The following is a 26,637-nucleotide window of genomic DNA, read 5'->3' as shown; positions in this document are numbered from 1 at the left end:
GCCACACAAGATTTGAACCTGTCACATAGAGAGGAACTGGACTTAATAACAAAATGGCTTGGCGCTGAGTCATCAGAACAGGCTAAAAGAATTCGCTCTGTACATGTCCTCAATCCCACAGCAGGCCTCAACATGGTTTGGCAGCGTCTTGAAGAATGTTATGGAACACCAGAAGTCATTGAGGACGCTCTGCTCAAGAAGATTGAAGACTTCCCAAAGCTAACTAACAAAGACAACGTTAAGCTTCGAGAACTAGGTGACATTCTCCTTGAACTGGAGTGTATCCTCTCATACTTGGATACGGCTTGTGGAGTAAACCCAATGGTAGAGAAGCTCCCCTTTAATCTTCAAGAAAGATGGATAGCTCATGGATCCAATTATAAGGAGGACCACGCAGTGGCATTTCCCCCTTTCTCTGTCTTCTCTTCGTTTGTACGACGTCAGGCGAAGATCAGAAATGATCCATGCTTCACTTTCACCACCTCAAGCAGTCATGCTCCTTCCAAAACGGAGGAGCCTGAGAAGTACAGCAACAAAACCTCGGTGAGTGTGCACAAAACAGATGTTCCTACAGACACCTCGGACAATCAAGCGGGTCCTGCTGAGAAGAAAGTTGATGACCCAGAGCGTCAGTGTCCGATACATAAGAAGCCACACCCACTCAAGAAGTGCCGAAGCTTCAGATGCAAGTCTATAGAAGAGAGAAAATTATACCTGAGAGATAACCGCATATGCTACAGATGTTGTGGGTCGACCCGACACTTAGCAAGAGACTGCAAAGCAACAGTGAAGTGCTTTGAGTGCAACAGTGAAAAACACATTGCAGCCCTGCATCCAGGTCCTCCTCCCTCGACCACAGAGAGTTTTATGATTGATAAAGAGGAGAGCCATGAACAAAGCGACAGTGTATCTTCTTCAGTCACCTCAAAGTGTACAGAGGTGTGCGGAAATGCTTACAGCCCACGTTCATGCTCAAAGATCTGTTTGGTCAAGGCATATCCTGCAGGAAAAAAGGAAACAGCTATCAAGATGTATGCAGTGCTTGATGAGCAAAGTAACAGGTCTCTGGCAAAGACAGAGTTCTTCGATCTCTTCAAAGTCAAGGCCAGCTCGTCTCCATACACGCTGAAAACCTGTTCAGGAACAACAGAGACTTCAGGTAGGAGAGCTAGTAACTTCATGATAGAGTCTTTGGATGAGAAATTACAGTTTCCTCTCCCCACCTTAATCGAGTGTGACCTGATGCCGGATGATAGGATGGAAATTCCCTCCCAAGACGTTGCTCGCCATCACCCCCACCTACTGCCAGTTGCTGACAAGATTGCAGCTGTGGACCCAGACGCTCCAATCCTCCTGCTCTTAGGAAGAGACATCTTAAGGGTGCACAAGGTGCGCGAGCAAATCAACGGGCCTCACAATGCTCCTTATGCGCAGCGACTTGACCTAGGATGGGTCATAGTCGGGGAAGCCTGTTTGGGCACAGTCCTCAAACCAGCGGGTGTCAACGTCTACAAAACAAACGTGTTGAACAACGGTCGCACATCCTTTCTTAGTCCATGTGCAAACAGTATTCTGGTGAAGGAAGACTACAGTGGCATGACACAACATCATAGGCCAATCTCTTCTGTCTGTGGGAAATACACAGGACTCACTGTTGGTACAGATAGCCTAGGGTGTTCAGTCTTTGAAAGGTCCAAGGATGATGACAAGCCAGCACTATCCATGGATGACAAGGCCTTCCTGAGCATCATGGATGAACAGGTTTACCAAGATGACAGAAACAGCTGGGTGGCACCATTGCCATTCCGCTCTCCCAGACAGAGTCTTCCTAGTAACAGAGAGCAAGCTATGAAGCGTCTCTGCTCACTTCGGAGAACTCTTGAGAAAAAGCCAAAAATACAAAGTCACTACATTGAGTTCATGCGGAAGATGTTGGAAAATTAACAAGCTGAGCCTGCTCACACCATTCCACATCTCGAGCTGTGTGGAGCTGTACTGGCTGTTGAACTATACGAGTTAATCATAGATGAGATCGATTTGGATGTGGATGCTGTCAAGTTCTTCACGGACAGCAAGATTGTGCTTGGGTACATCTACAAGCCCAAAAGAAGGTTTTATGTGTATGTTTCAAATCGAGTGACTCGCATCAGACAATCCATGCACCCCGCCAGTGGCACTATGTCTCCACAGACAGCAAACCAGCAGACTATGCAACCAGGTCTATACCAGCGGCCCACCTGCAGCAGAGTACGTGGTTCTCAGGTCCTGCCATCCTGTCTCATGCCAATGCAGAGGAGACACTCGAGTCAAGTCTTTTCACCCTCGTGAAGACTGAAGCCGATGCAGAGATACGGCCTGATGTGACGGCTCTGGTCACTAAAGCCTCCGGATCCCAGTTGGGTTCTCAACGCTTCGAGCGATTCTCAAGCTGGAGAACACTCTTTGGGACAGCCAGACTCATCAATGTTCCTTCCATGCAGAGAATGCAGAACACATGGGCTGGAAGCTTTTCAAAGAAGCGTTCAGCAGTAAGTAAGCTTTCACCCGCTAAAGACGTCATAATTCGCTCCGTCCAGTACGACGCCTTTAATGACGAGCTCAAATGTCTTGAAAAGGGAAAGACACCCCCTAAGCAAAGCCTACTCAAGAAGCTCAACCCCGTTCTTTCCGAAGAAACCTACAGAAAGGACTGAGTATGTTGAAGCCTAAGGCTTATTTTTAGAGTATGTTGTATTGGTAGTGGTACAATGGTATTATACCAAGCGGGGAGTGTGTTGCCTTTCTTGGAAGATGAATATTAGTTTCAAAGTGAAACTGTTCAATATCCATCATTAAGGTTGATTTGCATTGTTTATACTGCCCCCCTGTGTTCGTTTGTGGTACCTAGGATGTGTGCATGTAATAGGGAATTTCTTCAGTTGACGTCACGACATGCAGCCGACTCCCGGTGCTGCAGAGTTCCTTTATTATTACGCTTTTGCTTTGGATACTATTGATCTGTAAGTACCAGAACATAATGTATAACCTGTGTAATATGTTGTAGAAAATGTGAGTCTGTAACATTTTCCCTGTATGAAGAGTTTGTTAGACCATGCTTTATTTAGCTAGCAGCTAGCTTTACATTTAGCTTGCTAGTCGTAGCATTATTATCAATGCACTATGTTAGGCTTATTGCATTATTAATGTTGGCGTGTTTATTGCACTTAAATTTACAGTAAGCTGTTGTTTTCATATGCCTTTGATGGTAAAATGGTGGATTGTATTTGTTTGGTTAAATGGGTTTAATTAGTAGCATTACATACAGATGCTGTGTACATGTATGAGTGTATGTATGAGATGCAGACTAATTGAATTAATGTATGTATATCAGTTATATGTGTACTAATGTATGCTTTATTTCTGTATTGTATTTCTAGTTTCACAATGAGAATCGTACAGTAAACATCAAGAAAAGCCAAAACCTTGTGATTATTGGAGCATTCAAGTTGTTAGCTACCTGTCTAGCTTTGCATAGCCGCACACTGCGAGGGCAGAACAGTGAAAAGATCAGAGCACAGCGAGCTCAAGCACACGAAGCGAACACTCAGCAACCATGAGTCTACGGTCAGGAGGAAAGTATATTAAGGAGGACAGTCACACCAGTATGCAGCAAGAAGCAAGTGGTGAAACAGAGCAGCCAACAGAGAAGTATGAGTGTCTTAGAGCATTTGACACAAAATCAAAGTCCTCAAAAGTATCTTCAAAGTCATCACGGAACTCAAGCAAAGAGTCATCAACGTCTTCAGCCACCAAAGCACAGGCTAAGGCTAAAGCTGCCCATGCTAAACTAGCCTTTGCAGAAAAAGAAGCAGAATTGATTAAGCAGAAAGCTAACAGGCCAGTCTCCACATTATCCAAAGCCAGAAAGCTGCCGCTGCTGCCTCAGCTGAAGCTGCAGTGTATGAAGAAGCTGAGGAGAATGAAAGTGGGGAGCGCAGTGTTGAGATCATAGTATGAAGTGAATACTTAAAAACGAAAGTTAATTATAAATCATATATGATCAATCATATTCTTGTATAAACCCATAATGAGAATGCTTCTTGACGGTTTTTGAATATGTATGTATGCTTACAATTTTTGCTGTTGCTATTTGATAACTTTGCGTTTTGAAAAGAGGGTGTTGTGAGTTTTCATAGTATGTTTAATGCTTAAAACGAAAGTTAGTTATAATCAAATATAATCAATTATATTTTTGTATAACCCACAATGAAAATGCTTCATATTTTAGGTTTTTCTATAGTTACAGTATAAACAAAACAAAGTGGTTTGTTTAGGTTGAGTGTGTAAGGTCTATGATTTATGGGTGTCTCTGATAAGAGAGTAGGCCGTTTTTTCCCTCTTCTGTGACAGCAGTTCACAGGGAGGGGGGCTTCTTACTGAAGGAGAAAAACATTAGAGGCCTCAAAAAGGGGTCAAGTCCTTTTTACACTAACATAGGAAGGTGTGTCTTATGCCATAAGCTATGGAACATGTCGGGTCATGTCCAGCCTTGTACATTAGAGGCCATGCCCAGTTTTCCACAAATTGGGTGTAGAGGAGGAGTTTGTTTTTTTGGGGTTTCGATCCAGTTTTTTAAGCATAAAGAGACTGGTTTTTTGAGAGAGCGCGAGAGAGAGGGGGGTTTCCCCTGGTAGACTCTCTCCCGGTAGGCTTTGTGCTTCAGAGCTGGGTTAATAGCTCTCGGTAAGGTCTTCTCACACGTGGTAAATATCTCTCGAATTTCTTGGTTGTTGGCGGAGTGGAATGATTTGATGACAGATGTGTTTGTGAATATTATAACCCGCGACCTGTGAGGAATCTTCCTCCGAAATATTGGCGGATAGGAATGGGTTTTTGAATGTTAATCCGCCGTCTGTGTCGGAAAAAGTGTATGAATATTATAACCCGCGACCTGTGAGGAATCTTCCTCCGAAATATTGGCGGATAGGAATGGGTTTTTGAATGTTATACCCGCCGTCTGTGTCGGAAAAAAGGTATGAAACTGATGTGAATTGATTTGGTGAATGAAAAGTTGAATGCACTTTTTATTGTCACCGGTCTTTTTACGAGGAAATACCTCTAAATTCTATCGGGAGAATTTTAAAATGTCACAACTGAATTGGGCAGTTGAAATTAAACATTTTGGTAATAAATGTAAGACTGAATTAAAGTTTCATATTTGAACATGATCACAGCACCATTTTTTTAGTATGATTATAATGTTGTAAAGAGAGAAGGTAAAAACCCTGTATTAGTTTGGACCTATTTTTCTTCAAATAAACTGATCCCACCTGTTGGACTGGGATAACTTAAAAGACAACCTGTGCACTCCTCTCCTGCTTCAAATGTAAGACTGCACCCTGCCACACACACTTAGGTAGGAGCACACTCCATTTACTGATATCAAAATCCTTCGGGATCCCTTAAACAGATTAAAAAAGAGTTGTCTGAATTGAAACAGCAGTTAATTGAACCTGGTTCTTCGGGGAGTTACTAGAGGTGAGATCTTGCTGACGTTGGTGGATCTGAGCCAAGCCACAAACTTACATAGACTCAATAACTTCGGTCAGGTCAATTAGTAGGTCAGAGTAATTTACCGGAATAAATTATCAGGACCTCTAAACATCAGCCACAAACCACATGTGCTAGATAAGCCTCTCAGCCCAATTGAGCGTACAAGTGAATATATCCAACAACACTCAGAGCTGTCTAGCTTTGCGAGGGCAGAACAGACATGTTTATATGAGGACCCCCTTGCTGGTTCTAGAAATATTTTATATACAATTGTTTTTTCTAGTTCACTTTTTGTACTAAGATTATTTTTGTAATCATGCATGGTATTTTTTTTAATTAAACTTTTTTTTTCTTTAATCTCACGTACCCCTGCAGGTCCGCCTACCCCCATTTGAGAATCACTGCTCTAAAGCACCGCAGTCTCTTCTCCTAAATCCTTTTGAATTCTCCTATCCACTATCCCTTAACCCCGTGACGTTTCACTCAGAGGTCAAGGAATAGGAGATAGGGTTAGAACTTAGGAGCTGATTTTTAAACTATCCGAACGCAACCCTCATTTCTCTAAATGCACTTCGAGGACCGAGCATCGAGGAGGCTCTCTGGAGGAGCTCTAACCGAGGAGACACTGATGTATCCTCCACGGATGCATTTCCGGGAATGGTGGAGGTGTGACGCACGGCCGGACTTATCTCAGCCAATGACAGCTCTGCATGCATCCCTTGGATATTATATTAGTAACTAGGCTTGTTTGAGACAAGCGAGACCTGCGCAGTTGCGATCAACGTCTTGCTAGTACGTTGCATGATGGTTAGTCATTTTGTCCGACTTGCTCTGGAGGCTCGCCTACATGAGACGTTGAAATCTCGCGGGACAAAGACGCCCGCAGCCTTGAGAGCGAGGCGTGGCGAGGCGGCACAGTTCCTCTCCACGGGCTGCGGAAGCGAAATGCTTGATGGGAAACGACTCGCTGGTATCTCGAGCTGAGCGCTCATTGGTGGTTTTTTCCACGTGCTGCTGATGAAACTCTCCAATTGGCTCAGCAAAAGTTTGTTGTTATTTTGTGTCAGTTTTACGTCGCCACATCCATTCCCATTTTTCATCATTGTTCCACAATGTTTATCATCATGAAATTAATATCTATATATGTTATACTATACTTGCACTGCTTACCGTTTTCATACTTTATATATCTTAGCATATTCATACACACTGTTCATACTGCTCACAGGCTGATATCTAGTGTATTCATACCCCTCACTGTTTATTCATCATTCAATTCATTCTATATTTTATTCTGTCTATTGTGTACATTACTTTTCACTTTACTGCTTGTTGCACCTGGTTAGAAGCTAAACTGCATTTCGTTGTCTCAGTACCTGTAATATGTGCAATAACAATAAAGTTGAATCTAATCTTGAGCAGAAACAAATGTATTTACTTAGTACATATCTGACATTAACGATTAAACACGTGTGTATTCTTTATAAATGCAAACCGAGTCAAGCCGACTCCGGAGGTGGCGGTATGCACCTTAAAGTTGTTTGCAATCCGCCAAAAAACCGAGAGAAGAAGAAGAAGAAGGCGAAGAAGAAGATGAAGAAGAAGAAGAGGAAGCTGACTCCGAGCTGTCCGACTTCAGGCGAGCTTTTTGAGACCTCCCCCGGCTGCGATCGGCTATTCTCGTCTACTTTCGAGGCGAGCCGCAACGCGTCTCAAACAAGCCTATTGCTTTCATCGCAACGCGATGTTTACAGTGAGAACAGCTGTGAGGTCCGTGCAGAAAGCAGAGCAGTGTGTAAAATATATATCACTCAGTATAACAGGCCTACATTACTTTCTGTATTTGTATGCTGTAGTTTAGTAGATATCTACAAACAAAGAGTCGATATTTTTCTAAGACCATTTAGTGCTTCACATTATCAAATACACAACGGCTGTAGCCTGATTATGCTTTAGGAGCAGTAGCCTATGTGTGTGTGGTACAGTGTGTAGGTGTGTGTGTGTGGTACAGTGCGTAGATGCGGCGGACAGACGGGTCTCAGTTGGTTTGATGTCCTATGCTTGCTTTTAATACTTGTACAACTTTTGGCCCGTAATTTCAATTCCCCATTTCAGCGACCAGAGAGAGGGGGGGGGGGGGGATATATCCAGTCTCTGATTGTGTTACGTTATTATGAGAGTGCTCTCATACTTGTTTGATTCTGAAATTGTATATATTTATATAAATATATGTGTGTAGGCCTATATGTCCGCATCTGTAGCCTGTTATTGTCTCGTTATACCGCACTGTGAATGAATTAAAAGTAAATATATAAGTCATCATGAACACATCTGTCCATCAGACAGAGGGCTGCTGTGCCTCCTGTCATCATTAATGGACGTCTCTTTAAAATGACCGCTCAGAGGAGAGGAGTTCTCATTTCTCTAACCGCCTGCTGCTTCCACTCCTCTCTCCTCGGTTCCCCTCCTCAGTCCTCCGCTCGCATCTCCTGTGGGCGGGACTAAGTCTCGAGGATAGGAGTCGAGGAGGGGAAATTTAAGAATTGAGAATTGAATTGAATTTTGTAAGATTGCAAGGGGGGGCATATTGTGATAAGCAGGCATGTCATAAAATGCACCCCACCCAAAAAGATGGTTCTCTTATTCCCACCCTCAAGCATTTTTCAGGGTATGGTTGTAGGACTAGTACCAATGAATGGAGCAAGTTTCATGAATGTGACCCTTTTATTTTGTAAGATAGCAAGGGGGTGCATATTGTGATAAGCAGGCCTGTCATAAAATGCACCCCACCCAAAAAGATGGTTCTCTTATTCCCACCCTCAAGCATTTTTCAGGGTATGGTTGTAGGACTAGTACCAATGAATGGAGCAAGTTTCATGAATGTAACACTTTTATTTTGTAAGATAGCAAGGGGTGCATAGCGTGGCAAAAATATGCTGACAAAGACTATGTAACATTTGTAAACATATATTTTGATTATTAGATGACAACTATGTAAAATTAAACAATATTTAAAGCACGTTTATACAGACAGGACGTAACAATAGCTAATAATTTTTTTTTTTTTAAACTGAAAAGGAAGTGATGAATGAATTTCGACACCACTCCCATCAAATACGGAGCAAACAGTTAAACCAGAAAAATCAAGACTATATGAGCTACCACTAACAGAGCGTCCACACAGCAGCGTGCGTTGACGCTTGGAGGTGGGAGTATCTGAAGCTTGGGGATTTTTTGCGAGCAACGCGACCAACAACCAATCACATGAATCTCCCGCCCCCGACATACAAAGCAATAGCAATGTTAAAACGAAGTAAACTGGATATAAAATCCCCAAACAGGCGAAAACCTACCACCTCCCTCCATGCCTCGCTCCTCCGGTTTGTATCCCGGTAGATGAACAGAGACTGATCATACAGCACCGGGTGATTCACTACCGCTATAATGAATTTTCCCTCCATTTTTTGGAATATGAGGAAATGACCTGCGTAGTCTCTCCCAGCATACACGCGGTTTGATTGGCTAGCGCTTGTACTGGCAGATTTGCATAAACGGGATTTCATTGGCTGACGCCTCCGTTGAGGCGTCAAAATTGGAACATTGCTCAACTTTTGAAGCCAGCAACGCTCCACGTCGCTTCCCAAAATGCAGTTCGGCTAAAAGTGACGTCACCCCATTCAAAGCGAATGGGCAGAAGCGTTGGAAGCTTCAACGCACGCCGCTGTGTGGACGGGCCGTAAACAACTTACAGTCTGAAAATTACAATGAATAAAAACCCTGAACGTTTACTTTTCGTTTTAAACATCGTTTTAAGGTGTAAACGTGTCATTTAGAAATGCGCGTTCCCGTCACAAGGGGGGCATTTCATGACGGGGGGGCATAATTTGACACAACACCGGCACTTAGTGCCCCGGCACTTATTACCCCAGGGCACTAAGTACCAATCGCGTTCACACCGGAGTACTTTTCCCTGAGGGAAGATTACGCAAATTAGCCGCTGACGTCACTTCTTATTCTTCTGCTTTGGGTTTACTGGCAGGCTGCAAACAACTTCACGGCGCATACTGCCACCCGGAGTCCCCGGCCGGAAGTCCCGGGAGTTGGGGACTGTGTTGTGTTCTGATATACTCCTGCCAATAGGGGGTGCAGTGTAACCAGAGTAACATAGAATGTTGGGAGAATAAGTGTATGCCCGGGAGTTGGTGTGGCGGGAAAGCATGAACAACAGTAAAGAGCTTAGTAGCCGTATCCTCTGTCCCTTCATTCATGTTTTTTGACTAATACACAACAAATTGGCGACGAGGATGGCCGTGGCTTCTACTCCTTTACCTCCCACCTTTCTTCAGTGTCCGGGAGAACCTACTATGCCATTTGGAACATGGCTAAAAATGTTTGAAAACGATCTGCTAGTGATCGACGTGGAAGGAGCCAAGTGGCCGGATACCCGTGTACGTGCTACGCTGCTACACAGCGTCGGAACCGAAGCACAGAGGATTTTCTACACATTGACTGAAACGGGAACTACATACAACCATGCCGTGACTGCACTATGGGCGCATTTCGTGCCGAAGGTAAACGTAATTGCGGAGAGACACAAGTTCCGCCAACGAGCCCAGAGACATGATGAAACAATTGCACAGTACGTCTCTGCGCTACGTGAAATGATCGTTTTGTGTGCATTTGGAAATGCAGAACAGGATATGCTGCGTGATCAGATTGTGGAAAAAGCCTACAGTGGACGCATACGTGAACGCTTGCTGCTAGAAGACAAACTGACACTGGATAAAGCCATTCAGACTGCAAATCAGGTGGAAACGGCGGTGCGCAACGTGGCCGAGTTCTCCAACAGTGAAGTGCCTGTGAGAGAGATCAGGGTGCCAAAATGGGAACAAAAACTTCCCGCTACAAGTAAACAAAGGAAAGGTGAGAGAAAGTCTGAGCAAGCACAAAGATGTTACAGATGTGATTCAGATAAACATATGGCCAATTCCACACAATGCCCTGCTACAAAATATGCAAATCCTGTGGAAAAACTGGGCATTTTGCCAAAGTGTGTCGTTCAGAACAAAAACGTGAAGTGAGGGAGGTCGTTATTCCAGAACTGACTGTTTTATTGCTGAATAATACTGCCCCAAAAGAGAAGAAAATAATGTGCACTGTAGATTTGGGACTTTCTCCTGCTAACCAGTCATTTGAGATGATAGTAGATACTGGTTCTTCAGTGTCACTGCTGCCTGCTCATGTGTACGAGACCTACTTCAGTCACATACCACTGAAACCTACAAAGGTTCCTCTAGTCACATACTCAAGACAGAGAATCCCAGTACTAGGGAAACTGCATTTACGTGCATTCCATGACGGAAATACTGCCCCAGCTACCCTTTTCATTGTGAAGTCAGGTTCAATACTGCTGGGCCTGGACCTGTTTGAGGCACTGGAAATGATCATCATGAGAAACAGTGTGGTACTGAAGTCAGAGCAGACAGTCAGAGAGATAACAACCCCACCTGCAACTCCTACTACATCTGCACCTGCTAATACAGCTTTACCTATGGGCTGTGTTAGGAACGATGACCACATTGCAGCTATTCGGGATGCTCCATCACCCAGTGACTCTCAGGTCTTTTCTTGGCCTAACATCGTGGTACTCCAAGTTCATACAGAACTATGCAACTGTGGTGGAACCAATGAGAGATGTGCTACGCAGAGCTACATTCACATGGACTGATGAGGCACAGAGTAGTTTTCAGCAGGTTAAATTACTCATCACAGACAGTTAATCACTTGCTCTTTTTGACCCGTCACTGCCCACCATAGTGTCTACAGATGCCTCAGACTATGGCATAGGTGGGGTGCTGATGACACAGATACATCCTGACAACACTGAAAGAACAGTGGCATTTGCTTCCCGCTCTCTTAGTGCTGCAGAGAGAAAGTACTCTGTGGTAGAAAAATAAGCTTTGGCCTGTGTGTGGGCTGCAGAGCATTGGAGAACCTACTTGTGGGGAACAAAGTTCACCTTAAGGACTGATCACCAAGCTTTGACCACACTCTTGGCTACAAAAGGCATGGGGAGAGCTGGTATGAGAGTAGCACGCTGGTCTGCCAGGCTACTCTGCTTCAACTATGATATTGTCTACAGACCCGGTGCTCAGAACCATGCAGCAGATTGCCTTTCCCGTCTGCCACTGCCACACGGACAGGACTGCACCTCAGACACGGAACCAGAGACTGTTGCTGCTGTCTCTGCCCTGCTGACTGCTGTTCCCTCGTCTGACTTCACAGATGCCTGCACTTCCCCCCCCCCGCGGCATTATAATGTCCGTCTTTTCACTGAATTGTCATCTTGAAAAGGGTACTCACAACAATTCCGCAATTACTTCATCTTCACCTGTTGCACTTGTCATTTCAACGTTAAAAACAATAAAACGGCATTAATTGCTTTGTCGCATTCATCTAGATCCTCGGTCTCGAGCCAGTTAACTAGCGGGCCTTCTAGAGTAACCTGGAACCGAGGGAAACTCTGAAAGAATACACCCATTGGCTACAAATCAATATATAATTGGTTGATCAAACTGTCAGTCCAAACGTACGCTCTCATTCAGTGCAACGGCCAGGGCATCAAGGATGTAGAATACCTTGGTTGAAGGAGATTCTACCCAGAGACCAGAACAAGATCTGATTGGTTGCTTTCTTTTCTAACACAAAACCACTGAAATGCGTAGTGCATGGTCTGAGAAAGACAAACAAATCAACGTAACACTGTAATATTACAGATCAACAACACGGATACCATTCTCATTTATTCATTTTATATAAATTGTATTACATTTTATTTATATAATTAAATCGATTTTGTTTGTTTTATCTGAGTGTTCCAGTGTATTCTCTGAATACCTTGAAGGCCCTGATGGTTCGCCACTGCATCCAACACATCAGGACTACCATCTACCATCCAGAAGGAAATGGAGATGTGGAGAGGCTAAATAGAGTGCTGAAGGAAAGCATTCTCACTGCACAGAGAGAGAACGCTCCGTGGAAAGCTCACGTTGCTGAGTTTCTTCAGGTCTACAGAGCTACACCTCACGCCACTCCAGGGACATCTCCTTTCCAGCTCATGTATGGAAGAAAAATACGAACCAAACTCTCAATCCTGCCACAGCTTACTGATACTCAGGATCAGGAACTGAGAGACAGAGTGGAAAAGAAACAGTGGCACATGAAAACATACACTGACGCAAAAAGAAATGCCAAGATTCCCAAAATACATCCGGGAAGCCTGGTGCGTGTGAGAAACCCGCTGCATGTCAAAAAGGGAAAGCCAAAGTTCAGTGAGCCTCTGAAAGTGACCCAGCAGAAGGGACCTCACAGTTACACGCTGGAAAAACCTGGGATGCTTCACACCTGTTGGTTCTTCCAGAAACATTCACTCCTCCATCAGAAGAAGGAGAGAATGTCAACAGGCCAACTGTAGCTGGCCTGCTGAGCCAGCTACAGTTGATGGTGCTCAGAGCAGGAACCAGCGAATCAGAAAGCAGCCTGCTTGGATTGAGGACTATGTCACTTAAACTGTGGTTGAATCATGGGTTGAATTCATGTTTGAAAATGTTCTGCATATTGTGATATGTGAAGTTGTTATTATTATTATTACAGATGGTTACTACAGAAGTGTCTGTTTAAAATGCTAATGTTATGCATACTGTTCAAGTGGAGAAGTAACTATTTTAAGAAGGTGGGAAATGTTGGGTTCTGATATACTCCTGCCAATAGGGGGCGCAGTGTAACCAGAGTAACATAGAATGTTGGGAGAATAAGTGTATGCCCGGGAGTTGATGCTGTGGCGGGAAAGCATGAACAACAGTAAAGAGCTTACCCAGCTAGAAATGTTTGGTTCTAAAAACATTCTGAGAATGTTTTATTCATTGTTCTAGGAATGTTTTCAGCGGGAAGTTTTCTTTTGGTTCCCAGAACGTTCTTCTGAAAGGTAGGATAACGTTCTCTAAAAACATTCTTAAAGTGTTTGGTGATAACCTTCTTAAAATGTTTTTGATAACATTGTTAGAACATTATGCCCTACTGTTCTTAAAATGTTTTCAGCTGCAAGTTAGATTTGTTTTTGTTGCCAGAATGTTATTATTTTAGAGAAGGATAACATGCTTTATGTTTAAAACGTTATGCAAATGTTCTGTGGTAACAATTTACTAAAATATTTTTACATTATTAGAACATAAAGACATAATATTCCTGTAATTGTTCAACTCAAAATTCCTGGGTAAGTGGACTGACCACTGTGGTCATTTGGATGATTTTGATAGTTTACTTAACTATTGGAATCAGATAACCTACATACGAGACACGACCTTTATAGTCAGAAAAAAGTGTGATTATTTTCGGATATTTTACACATATGATATTATGAATACTGTGGGCCTACATACCTTAGTGTGATTATAAGTGCACGTGAGTGAATATTGGCATGCAACAAGTTTGTTTTTTAAAGCGCTCTAGAAATAAATCTGACGTTGACCATGACCGTGTTAATATTTGCCATAACAGGAACGTTTTATAAAAAAAAGAATAACATCCTGAAAACATTTTCAGAATGTTTCTTGGAGAATGTTCTTCATTTGTTATCATGTAACATTGAGGGAACGTTTTATAAAGAACATCTTTAATGTGTTACCCAACAATGTCCAAAACACATCCTTAGAATGTTGCAGGCAAAACGTTCCACCTTTGTTAACATATCACATTAAAGGAACGTTTTATAAAACACTTTCTGTCATCTCAGGCCTCAATAACATCCTGAAAACATTTGCAGAATGTTGCTTGGAGAATGTTCTTCATTTGTTATCATGTAACATTAAAGGTGGGGTAGGTAAGTTTGAGAAACCGGCTCGAGATACACTTTTTGTTATATTCCATGGAATGCTCTTAACATCCCGATAGCAATGAATATCTTAAGTGCTTTGACAAAAAATCCATTAAAAAATGTCATCTGTGGAAGCCGTAGTACTGTAAAAAGCACGACCAATAATTTTAGCCGGCCCGGCTCAAATAACTGGATGGCCTACCTGCCTGTCAGCCTTCCATCTGTGCACAAACTTATCTCGTGCCCTCATTGGTCATGTGCACGTTCGTGTGTGTTGGAGGAGGAGCTCTGTAAGGAAGTGGCAGATTTGTTCGGGCTGTGTATTTTCAAATTCTAGCGTACTCGAGCTGATTTCTCCAAAATGACCTACCCCACCTTTAAAGGAACATTTTATAAAACCCTTTCTGTCATCTCAGGCCTCAATAACATCCTCAAAACATCCTCTGAATGTTGCAGTTAAAACGTTATGTCTTAGTTAACCTTAAACCTTATAGGAACATTATTTGAAAAAATAAACATCCTAAAAAGGTTCTTTGAACATCAGATTAAAAAATTTCTTTAAAACCTTATTAGAACCAATAGGTAACGTTAGCCAAAGTTGTGAGAACGTTCCCCGCTAGCTGGGTAGTACCCGTATCGTCTGTCCCTTGCTTCATTAATGTATTTTTACTAATACACAATAGACTGGCTTCAGTAGAAGCTACGGGGACTCCTAGCAGCTTCTACTGAAGCCTTCCGAGTAAATCGCCAGAACGCCGACACCTCCTCATCACTCCACCGCTCCCATGTTTTTTTTTGTGTTGCCATAAGTTATTCTCTCTCCGTTGGTGAGCGGGGGTAATGCTAATGCTAATAATGCTAATGCCACAAATACAATGGCGGCTTCACAAAACTTTTTCAGAGTTTTACGGGGCGTGGTTTGCAATTCGCACAGCCAATCAGAACTGGGGCACTTTTTCCCACCAGGATAGTACCACCTCTCTAGCAGGCACTAAAAATGTGGGTAAAAGTTCCCGGCACTAAGTACTCCTTTTGGTGTGAACGCAACATAAGGGGTACTAACGGAACTAAAGGGGAAAAGTACGGGGAAAAGTACTCCGGTGTGAACACGGCTAATGTACAAGTCGAGTCCTAGTCATCGTGGGGGGAAAAATTCACGAGTCCGAGTCCAAGTCAGAGCGTCAATGTACAAGTCAAGTCCGAGTCATCGTGGGGGGGAAAATTCACGAGTCCGAGTCCAAGTCAGAGCGTCAATGTACAAGTCGAGTCCGAGTCATCGTGGGGGGGGAAATTCACGAGTCCGAGTCCAAGTCAGCGTACGCGAGAATTCACGAGTCCAAGTCCGAGTCATATCAATCAGTGCGCGAGTCCGAGTTGAGTCACGAAAATTGGCACTCGAGTCCGACTCGAGTCCTCCATCTCTGTGTTGATGTGACTACAGTAATGAGTTGGTACAAGAATATGGAGCAGCAACATGGATAATCATGATAAAAATACCGGCAGGTGTTGCATCGGACTCAGCGAAGATGGTGGAAACCAATCATAATGTAATATCTTATAATTGTTTGGTATAATATAGTATGTTTTATTCATATATTTACATATTTTAGAACAGCTTCAATACCTTCTCAATAACTGTAAGACAGCTGTTCAGGATCTGGCAGAATACAAACACAGTCAGTAAAGTCAGGTTAGGCAATAGGCAGGAATAAAATAAGCTGCATATACATTTATTTTGTAAAAATCGAATTGAAAGATAGGTTATGCATAGTATAGTTATTAGTATTTCTCAAGTAGTGCAAAAATAATATAAAGTTTTCAGGACTTTGCTTATACAGCAATCCTACTATTTTGAAGCAACACAAATGTAGTTTTACTTACTGCATCACTAGGACATGCACATCCTAGTAGCGACAGCGCACATTTGACAGCAAATAAGTGAGACTTAAAATCAACACATTTTAAACTGCAGCAAAAACAAATTAGTTAATTTATTCAGGGCTACTTACCTCCATCATACTCTGACGCTATGATTAACAGAACAGAACTGCTACTCCGGAAACAGGATAAAACGCGTAATCTGTGAAGCTCCGCCCACGTTGAGCTCCCGCCCACATAGAGTGGCGAAGTCACGCCCATCTACTTCCGGTCCATGGGACCTAATTTCGGAAAAATAATGTATTGAAGTCAATGGAGGGAGAAAACGTATCTTTCGATCCCGTTTGAATTGTGTCATGAATTACACATATGTGACCCGCTCTATCGAAATCAGTCGGAAGTCGCAACGGCTCATTTAAAAATAAACGTGGATTTAGGTAAAAAAATAGTTATTCGGGGTTCGGGTGTTTTGTTTGATTTTAAATAAACAAAGTCTTGGCTTTCAGAATATGAAACTTTTATTTCCAAAATCACACGATAAATACATTTTTTAAGCTTGTAAAGGGAAGATGACAGCCACCTCTCACTCTCCACTCTGCTCTTCTGCAGCGCCGCCCCCCTCCCTCCGGCTGAAATTATGAATGTAAGCGTATAGTAATCATAGATAACACGGCAGGGTCCGTTACAGTTTGTTTTCATCTGATTTCAAATAAACAAAGTCTTGGCTTTCAGAATATTAAACTTGTTTTGGCGAATTCAGATGATAAATACAACTTTGAAGCTTGTAACGGCATAATTACAAGCGGAGAACGGAGTAACTTGACGTCACAGCAGGCATAACAACAGCCGGTGTTTCTCGTGAGGGTTTTCCCCGGGAAACAAACACAATACACACAAACGCAAAAATACACAAACACACACGCATGCATACACACGCTCGCGAGCTTCCCCCAGACCAGTAATCCAAACTAACATATTTTCCCTCCTTACTACTTTGATCATTTGCTCCGCTAATAATCAATCAGATCGATGGATTCCAGAGAAGAGGAAACTTTGAAGGCCTTTTTCTCAAAATGATGACTCTGTAACAGTCATTATAATGTGACATATTTCGCTTAATATTTGGAGTACAACAACAATCCTGATATCATTAGAAAGCTAGGAATCTCCTCCTTCCAACAGTGTATACAGCTCAAAATATGTCTTTGGGTCAATGCAACTTATTTCGACGGAGCAGGTCACATATGATGTTTGTCAATCTTAAAAAATAATTTCCATATCAAAAAAGTCACAGTTTGTCGTAAAACTGTTGAGATATAAGACTATGAAAAATATGCAACTAGAAAGACTACAAATCCCAGAGTCGCGTAAGTGATGTCACAATTGTTTTCCTCCACTAAGAGATAGCTAAGATCAGCGCCATATAGATATAATCTATCTATATGGCGCTGGTTAAGATAACTTTAACAAGATGCCTGTGTGCTTAGTACCAGGTTGTTATCATACCAGCAATGGGTCTTGCTCGTTCTTTCGCTTCCCGTCTGATGAAAGGACCAGGAGTGGCTGGATCAAGTTAGCTACCTAGCTAGTAGCTAGCACGTTAGTTAGCATTGCAGCCTTGTCATTTTTATTAGCCTTAATATGAAGTAACATTAAGTAACCCAAAATGTTAAACAGTAAGAGTAGTAGTCATATTTCGTGAACCCTTTGAAGAGTACTGTCACCAGTGTGATCATTCTATCAGGCATGAAAACGGGTCAGGGGTGAAAAAGGTGAGAAGTATTATATCCCTCTAGGGGGGTCCGGGGGCATGCTCCCCCGGAAGAAAATGTTGAATATTCCATATTTTAAAGCATCAATCTGATGCATTTTGAGATGCATTTTTTTGCCAACCTGGGGAGAGCTGGAGAAACTTAACTTCAGCCATGAGTCAAAAATATTATGGCCTCCTTACTAAGTATTATCAGGGATGTAAACTCATCAGGTATGGAAAAGGTGACAAGGACCCGAGCCCCCCGACCCCACGGAATATCGGCTTTAAAATGAGGAATAACAGGATTTTAGCAGTCAAAACAACTAAAGCAGCAGTGTTAATAATAACAGAAACGCTAAAGAGTCACATCTTATAGAAATATATAAAAGCATTTATTTTAATTGTGTAGCAGTCAGTTTATAATTTTGGCAGCACTGTTGAGCATTTTGAAAATCTATTGTCATGCCTCTGTGCAAGGCTTAGTCTTTCTATCTTTATGGCATCTGGTGTAAAGTAACTAAATTCATAAACTCAAGTAGCCTACTATACTTGGGTACAATTTTGAGATACTTGTACTTTATTTAGGTATTTCAATGTTTTGCTACTTTGTTCTTCTTTTCCTCTACAGTTCAGAGGTAAATGGTGTACTTTGACTCCACTACATGTATTGATATCTTTAGTTACTTTACAGATGTGGATGAATGATGTGAAATCTAATCAAGTGTTGAATCAGACTTTAGTTCCACCTGGAGTAAATCCACAAGCTACCCTGCAGTATACAAAGTCATTCAGACTAGCTGCACCTTTACCAGCTTTGAGAACACTTTCATGATCAATCATTATAAAACATATCATATATATTATTCTGAAATGGACCAATCTGCACAACGACTACTTTTACTGTCGCTACTTTCACTATATTTTGATGAGAATACTTTTCTACTTTTACTTGAGGAACATTTTGAATGCAGTACTTTTACTAACAGAGTATTCCTACACTCTGGTACTTCTACTTTTACTCAAGTACAAGACCTGAGTACTTCTACTTTTACTCAAGTACAAGATCTGAGTATTTCTGCTTTTAATCAAGTACAAGATCTGAGTACTTCTACTTTTAATCAAGTACAAGATCTGAGTACTTCTACTTTTACTCAAGTACAAGATCTGAGTATTTCTGCTTTTAATCAAGTACAAGATCTGAGTACTTCTACTTTTACTCTAGTACAAGATCTGAGTGCTTCTACTTTTACTCAAGTACAAGATCTATACTTATACCACCTCCGTTTATAGCCTATGAAAAAAAAACTATTAGAAAACGAAGGCTAAAGCTAACGTTAGCAGATAGTGACAATGTATGCTAGCTAGCTAGCTCAACGATAATATTGCGACAGAAACACTTTTCAGTGCACATCACGCTCTGTGCTCCGACAGGAAGCTCTGCTCTTAACACCTGAACGGCCCGTTCTAACAGCTGTTCACCAGCGGTCCAGTCTGTACCACAGTGACTCCGGACCGCACAGTTAATATTAACGAACGCACCCGTAGGTAATGTGGCTGCTGAAGCTAGACCATCATCGCGGAGCAGCAGAGCCGACAGGCAGGAAGACTCGAGCACACAGCTCGCGCTGCATTATAATATATAAAAAAAGAACACCATGCGTGTCATGATGGCACATAACAGCTCGCGGCCGCAGATTACTCCGGGTCCCAGACCCCCCATACCCCAAAAATATTTTATTGCAGATCTACGTGAATCACACAAACGACCTATTTTGGATTCAAAACGGCAAATTTCGCCGAAAGGTGAGTGATTTTCATGCCTGTTCTATAATACACAATTTAAGCCCGGGGGAGAAATGCTAACGCTAGCATCGGCGATCGCCGATCTTTTCTACTTCATGCTATCTGCACAAATGGTTGACATTAAACATTAAAAAGACCAGGCAGTTCAGAGAGAATCAAAGGAAGGCAGGCAGGCAGGCAGCTTTGCATGACATTCTTCTGGACGTGTTTCATTGTGGTGATAGTGAGGGTAGTCAATCGTTTTGTTGACAAGACAGTAGTGACGGCCATCTTGGTGACGTGTGTTGTTGTGAGAGTCTGCGAGACCAGGGGGGTATACTACGAAGCAGGATTTTCGCTTAGCCGGCTAAATTCAGGGAAAACTCCGGCTTTCCGGTCCTACGAAGCTGGTTCTCTTTTTAGCAGGCTAGATCTCCATGGTAACTTATGCTTAGCGGCTAACCTGGTCAGGACCAGGTGAGGTTGCAGGCTAAGAGCTCAACTCAGTGAAAGCACTGCCTGCTGACCAATCAGAGCTCAGTCTGCGGAGTTTAAAGCGATCAAGTCATATTACAGGAGAAAGGAAATACAGAAAAGCTGCCGTCGCAGGAAAGACGGCCGGCAAAAATCACCGACTGTGTGAACGTGAACATTAATAGAATATCACCTCCCATCTTCAGAGCAATCTGACTATTATAACATTAGCGTTAAGAAAGCTTACTTACATATCTGCCACAACATAAGTAACCGGATCAGAGTAACATTAAGTACAGTCCGCAGCATATCACTTCATAATGTATTATATTTTCTTATCTGAGTCAGCTGAGCCGTATCTGGCCGTGCAACACTCACAGTGTCACATACTGTATGCAGAAGTATTATTTTAAGCAACACATTAAGTTGACGAAACACTCGAGACAAATGTAATTAAAGTCAAATCGTGTTTTAGACGAGGCAGTGATATCATAAACCTGTTAATGTACACATTCAAACACTTTTTCTTTTGCCAGCTGTATTCACCTTGCAGGTGTGTGGCTTTTATCCTGGATAAAGTGTTTAAGTCATGGATGTTTAAAGTTTAACTTCTTCATTTTTGACTAGTATTAAAGTTCACTTTTCATTCAGGAAGTATGACGCTGCGCTGTCAGTACGCTTCTCCATGTTTCTGATTGGTCGAATGCTCCAAATACCACCCCTCTCATGTGAACGCGCACCTAACTAGATAGGAAACGGCTGGCTTGAGCGATCCACTTGATAACCCGCGTCGTAGTACAGTTTAGCGAGAGCGCGTATGTTTTGGATTAGGCCAACCGGCTAACTCAAACATATCCAGGTTAGGTTGAACCAGCTTCGTAGTATAGGCCCCAGAGATGTAGTTCATTAAGCGTTTCACACAAACAAATGTGTTACTTCACAGTTTTACGAGACATTTTAATTTTTTTCTTGCAAAATTATCTTTTAAATTGACAAACATCATATATGTAATTCGTGGCACAATTCAAACGGGATCGAAAGATAATCTTTTTCTCTCCATTGACTTCAATACATAATTTTTTCGAAATAAGGTTCCATGGAGCTCCCCCGGAAGGGGAGGGACTTCGCCAGAGAACCGCAGTGACGCATCCTAAAACCCGGAAGTAAGTTAGCATTTTTACCACGTCCGGTTCCTTCGATAAAAAGCAATGCAATTTCTCCATAGGATTTTGGAAAATAGCTCCAAATAAGGTCTGTGTTTGACACAAATTGAAGAGACAGATCACGTTTTGTTCTACGACATTAAATACATCAGCAGTGACCCCGCTGGTGATTTTTGAAGAGTTTACGTGTCTGAAAAACGATGGTTGTTAACAAGTGGCTGAATAGGACTACAGAAGTTGTCCAGGACATTTTACGTCATTACACCGAATACGTAAACACTCCTGCTAAGTTTGTTTGCCCTGTTCTGCTTGAAAGCAATTACCTGCCTCCTGCAAACTGTTCAAACAAACACTTCAACTTGTACCATTTACAATCTGTATGTTTGAATATGGATCTTAAGTTGGCGTGACGTTAAAGCAGCGACCCTGCTGTAGTTCCTTTATAGTATAACGTTAGCATTTTGCTTCTTGCGACTAGATTTATGCTTAGAAAATTAAAAAAGTAGGATAGACATGTGGATATTATCCGGCTGAACAAAATGTGATCCGTCTCCTAAATGTGTGTCAACCACAGACCTTATTTCGAGCTATTTTCCAAAATCCTATGGAGAAATTGCATTGCTTTTTTGACGAAGGAACTGGAAGGAGTTTACATCCGGGTTTTAGGATGCGTCACTGCGGTTCTGCGCACTGCATTGAGGGGTACTACGCTTTACAAGAGGCGCATTCACACCGCAGTACTTTTCCCACAAAGGTTCATGAGAACTTAGTTCATGAGAACTCTTTAGTTCTCATGAACTAAGTACAGATCGCGTTCACACCGGAATAAGTCCCTGGGGGTGGATTAGGCAAATGAAGCCGCTGACGTCACTTCTTCTTCTTCTGCTTTGGGTTTACTGGCAGGCCGCAAACCACTTCACGGCGTATACTGCCGCCCAAACTCCCCGGCCGGAAGTCTCCGGAGTTGGGGACTGGCTTCAGTAGAAGCTGCTTGGACTCCCAGCAGCTTCTACTGAAGCCTTCCGAGTAAATCGCCAGAACGCCGACACCTCCTCATCTCCACCGCTCCCATGTTTTATTGTGTGTTGCCATAAGTTAGTCTCTCTGCGTTTCTGCGCTGGGCTAATGCTAATGCTAATGTGAGGATAATAAAATGGCGGCTTCACAACACTTTTTGGGAGTTTTATGGGGCGTGGTTTGCATTCCGCCAAGCCAATCAGAAATAGGAACCTTTTTACCCCCACGAAAGTCCCTGGACTTTCGTGGGGGTAAAAAGGTTCTCATGAACTAATTTTAGTACCGGCTCTTTTTTGTGTGAACGCGACAAAAGAGTTCTCATGAACTAAGTTCTCATGAACCTTTGTGGGAAAAGTACTGCGGTGTGAATGCGCCTAAGGTTTCGGTGAGTAACACGAGTGTAATGTGTAACGTTAATGACATCACTTACGGGATTTGTAGTCTTTCTAGTTGACTAGTAGAAGGGCGGGACTTCGAGTGGTGCAGTGACACATCCTAAAACCCGGAAGTAAGCTACGCATGGGTTCCCTCCATGGATGTATAAGGTTCCCACCGTTCCCACCGGTTCCCTCCATTGATGTATAAGGTTTCCACCGTTCCCTCCATGGATATATAATGAGGTTCCCTCGACAAAAAAGCAATGGGATTTCTCCATAGGATTTTGGAAAATAGTTCTAAATAAGGTCTGTGGAAAACAAACCTGTTAGATAAATGCACGTTTTGTTCAGCCGGATAATATCCACATGTCTACCCTACTTTTATAATCTTTGAATCATAAATCTATCGATTAGATTTGTGATCTATTCTACTCGATAGATTTATGATTCGAAAATTCTAAAAGAGAAGGAAAAACATTTGTATTGTAGCACGATAGGCTACTCTATATTCAAGGATGTAGTAAAGATACCACAACATATTTGCATGATATGGGTGAGAGACCCATACAGGGCCGCCCCTCCCTACAGGCCAATCACGCAGGCTGCATGGGGCGCAGGGGGCCTCAGCTGCTGTGCGCAGTTCTCCGCTCAGTTCTCTGCGCACCCCCCGCGAGAGTGAGAGTGAGAGGTGAGACAAGCGGAGCACGTTTGTAACCCGACACCGTTGCAATGAATCGACATCTGACAAATCACGACTTTGATACGGCCACTAGTGCAGGTGAAGAGATGTTGGTGAAAAGACAGTTTCAGTCCGGCACAAGCAAGAGGGGAAAAAAACAAAACATGAAGAAACTAGAGCATCACTCGAAGGTGGGTTATTCTATGAGTCAAAAATGTACAACTTGTGAATGTTGTATAAGTCAAATTGCCAATTGCCATATTAAAACATCAGCTGCAATTCAGGACATGAAGAAGGCAGTCTCTGCAGAGCATAGGCTAATGGAGATGCAGTTATTTCCAGCATTCTTTATTTACCATTCATTCAAGTATGTTATGCCTTTTATCTGCTAATGTACAGGAGGAAGAGTGATACACTGTCTGTCTAGTTGGCTTACGTAACAGTTAAAGTTTACAGCTTAAAAAACATGGAGCCTTTTTTCCCCTTTTATTCATTTTTATGTCAATTTGCACATTTCATGGTGATACTCAGCCTCTCCCCTTAACTCCTAACAGTCATCATCATGGTGATGCTCAGCCTCTCCCCTTAACTCCTAACAGCCATCATCATGTCAACCACAACACAGAGAAACTGATAGAAATGTGTGTGTAGTTGTTGATACATTGCTGACAGAGGGAACTACATTTGAATACAGATTTAAGAAATATCCGTTTTTGAGCATGTCATAAGCATGTTTTATCTTGACTATATTACAACTATATTATAATAAAATAATATAGTATTTATATTATTGAATTGATTATGATTATGATTATTATTAGTAGAAGTAGTTTATTTGCATTAATTATATTTTAATCTTTTTGAGGCTAGTATTTGGCAGGAAATGCAGACGTATTCACCTGTAAACCCATACTGAACGACATACATGCACATATACCATTTACCTCACTGTATACAAAAGTAACTGTTGATAATAATAATAAACAGGAATTATATTTGCAAAGTAGCCTACTTTGTTTCCAAATATTTTTTTTTCACTCCTGTCGGTTGGGGGGGGGGGGGGGGGCTCATCTCACAATGTCGCTTGGGGCCCCAAGTTGGCCAGGGGCGGCCCTGGACCCATATCATGCAAATATGTTCTGAAAAAAGTTTTCAAAACCACTTCTAGTCTTCGGCATTTCCAGACAAGTGGCTACTGAAATCAATCTCGCTGCTGTCTGTGCAATTTACTGCTTACTTTAACATAATCTTTCATGGTGGGGCTAAGCCATTTCTTGATATGGCTTTAGCCTACCCCAGCCATACCCTGGATACTCTACTGTATGGGTCTGAAAAAGGAATTGGACTTCCTCTACCTTAAGGCCTCAAAGCATTTCCAATACTCTATACTGTTGATGAACTTTCATTGTAGAAAACCTATTTCTGCCAGGAATGTAAAAAAGACGAAATATTTTGAGTAAAGACAAATAACATGAGGTAGCGAGTCCCACAGAAGAGTTTTAGTTCGATACATAGAGGGGGAAAATGATAAAGATGTTTAGGGTCCAGTCACAACAACATCCGAGGCACCTTATTCAAACTGGGGGGAATTATTTCGTTTTCTAAAAAATTGCGTTTTGCAGACCCATACATTGTTTCCAAACGGAATTAACTTAAATACAGACATGGTAAACAAATCACATTGCTGCTGCAGCTTTTAATATATTTTGCATTTTTAGTAGAAATGTTAATAATAAAGTAAAAATATCGAGAATAGGCTACATACATTTAAACTTTATTTTAAAAATTAAAAAACGTTCTACTCTAGTTGTTCTGGCCCTAATACTCCTCCATTCTAATACTTCTAAAAAGGTATGAGTTTGAATAAACAAGTTTAAAAACAATCAATGGACACAAATTAGGCCTACTGCTATTGTCAAAAAATAAATTGTATATGTTCAGTTATTATAAACACATTTTCACACCTCTTCCAGACTTAAGGAGACATATAAACAGAATTACAAACAGTCAAATAGAGCTCAAGCAATTAGTTAAATCAGTCAACTTGTATATAGATTCATTGTTTCCAATTTAATAATTTTAAATAACCTGAAAACCTGTTTGACTCTGGGATACTGAGCAGATGTTTTATCAAGGACAGCTGACATCAGATATCAGATTGAATAGATAAAAGGAATACATATTAAATAAGGACTAATATTGTTAGTAAATTGCCCTGGGGGTCAGAACAACACACTGAAGCAAATGTGCCTGATTTACCTTAGTTTCACAACTGTAAGAGAATATTTTCATCTGATCTGTTTATAGAGTCTTTTATGGTTCCTTAGAGTCTGTGATACTGCAAACATCTGCTTGTAGTCACTCAAAGACCCCTCTGTAGGTTGAGGTCACAGGTCAAACGCTTCTCCTATGTCCGAGGGTTGACCTGGCAGCATCTCCTTGAGACAAGCAGATCATTGTCTTGCATCGGCTATTGATTATACGCGGGCTTTCTGGAAGCCCGCCTCTCCTCGTGTTGGTTAGATGTTTTGTGTCTTTTGGTTCAGAGATCGCTGGTGAAACACGGGACGGTGTGCAACTAAGTGATCTCCCCGGCCGTATGTAATTAATGTACTGTGATCAATAAACTCTCGGTGCTTTTGGCTAACAACGGTTCCAGACTCCTTCATTCTACCTCAACATTGCAACAACAGAAGTTTACCTTCACAACAACTAGGATTAATTTTCACCAAGGTGTCTGAGCATTTACACCAGTTATGAAAACTTGCCAAAAGCACTTCCTGCCGGACAACTTTCTTTGTAGCAGGAAAAGAAAATGTCCAAAGTGTGGCCGGGTAACAATTTTGTTCACTATTCTTTAAGCTAAGAAAGATAGAAAGTAAATGTGAACACTACTGACAAACAAGATAAGTAAAATACCTCATTATATAAAGGCCCGTTTTCAGTATAATATATATTGTATTATAATTGAATCTGATGGATAGATCTGAAGCTGACCTTATTAAATAGAAATACCTTGCAGTTAAAAATGTATATTCAAAAGTTATCAAACAAACTGAGGGAAGTTAAAAGCATTAGTCTTTGGATTATAGTGGAGTCAAAGTATTGGA

The 26,637-nt window shown here is 41.9% G+C and overlaps 1 protein-coding gene across 2 annotated transcripts; it reads left to right on the top strand.

The window, feature by feature from the left end:
* Nucleotides 1-9,746: 9,746 nt before the first annotated feature.
* On the top strand, nucleotides 9,747-14,027 carry LOC117542374. 2 transcript variants are annotated; one of them, XR_004568426.1, is made up of 2 exons: nucleotides 9,747-10,455; nucleotides 12,406-14,027. XR_004568426.1 is itself a non-coding variant. In XM_034209999.1 (2 exons), exons 1-2 carry the CDS (start codon nucleotides 9,837-9,839, stop codon nucleotides 13,004-13,006), a joined length of 1,212 nt encoding a protein of 403 aa, XP_034065890.1. In that variant the 5' UTR covers nucleotides 9,747-9,836; the 3' UTR covers nucleotides 13,007-14,027. The 2 variants fall into 2 exon arrangements, 1 of the variants encoding a protein (XP_034065890.1); XM_034209999.1 differs by having other exon boundaries at nucleotides 12,414-14,027.
* Nucleotides 14,028-26,637: the final 12,610 nt, after the last annotated feature.

The sequence above is a fragment of the Gymnodraco acuticeps genome, unplaced genomic scaffold, assembly GCF_902827175.1.
Source record: "Gymnodraco acuticeps unplaced genomic scaffold, fGymAcu1.1, whole genome shotgun sequence".
Taxonomy (NCBI): domain Eukaryota; kingdom Metazoa; phylum Chordata; class Actinopteri; order Perciformes; family Bathydraconidae; genus Gymnodraco; species Gymnodraco acuticeps.
This window is presented reverse-complemented; position numbering and strand designations above follow the sequence as displayed.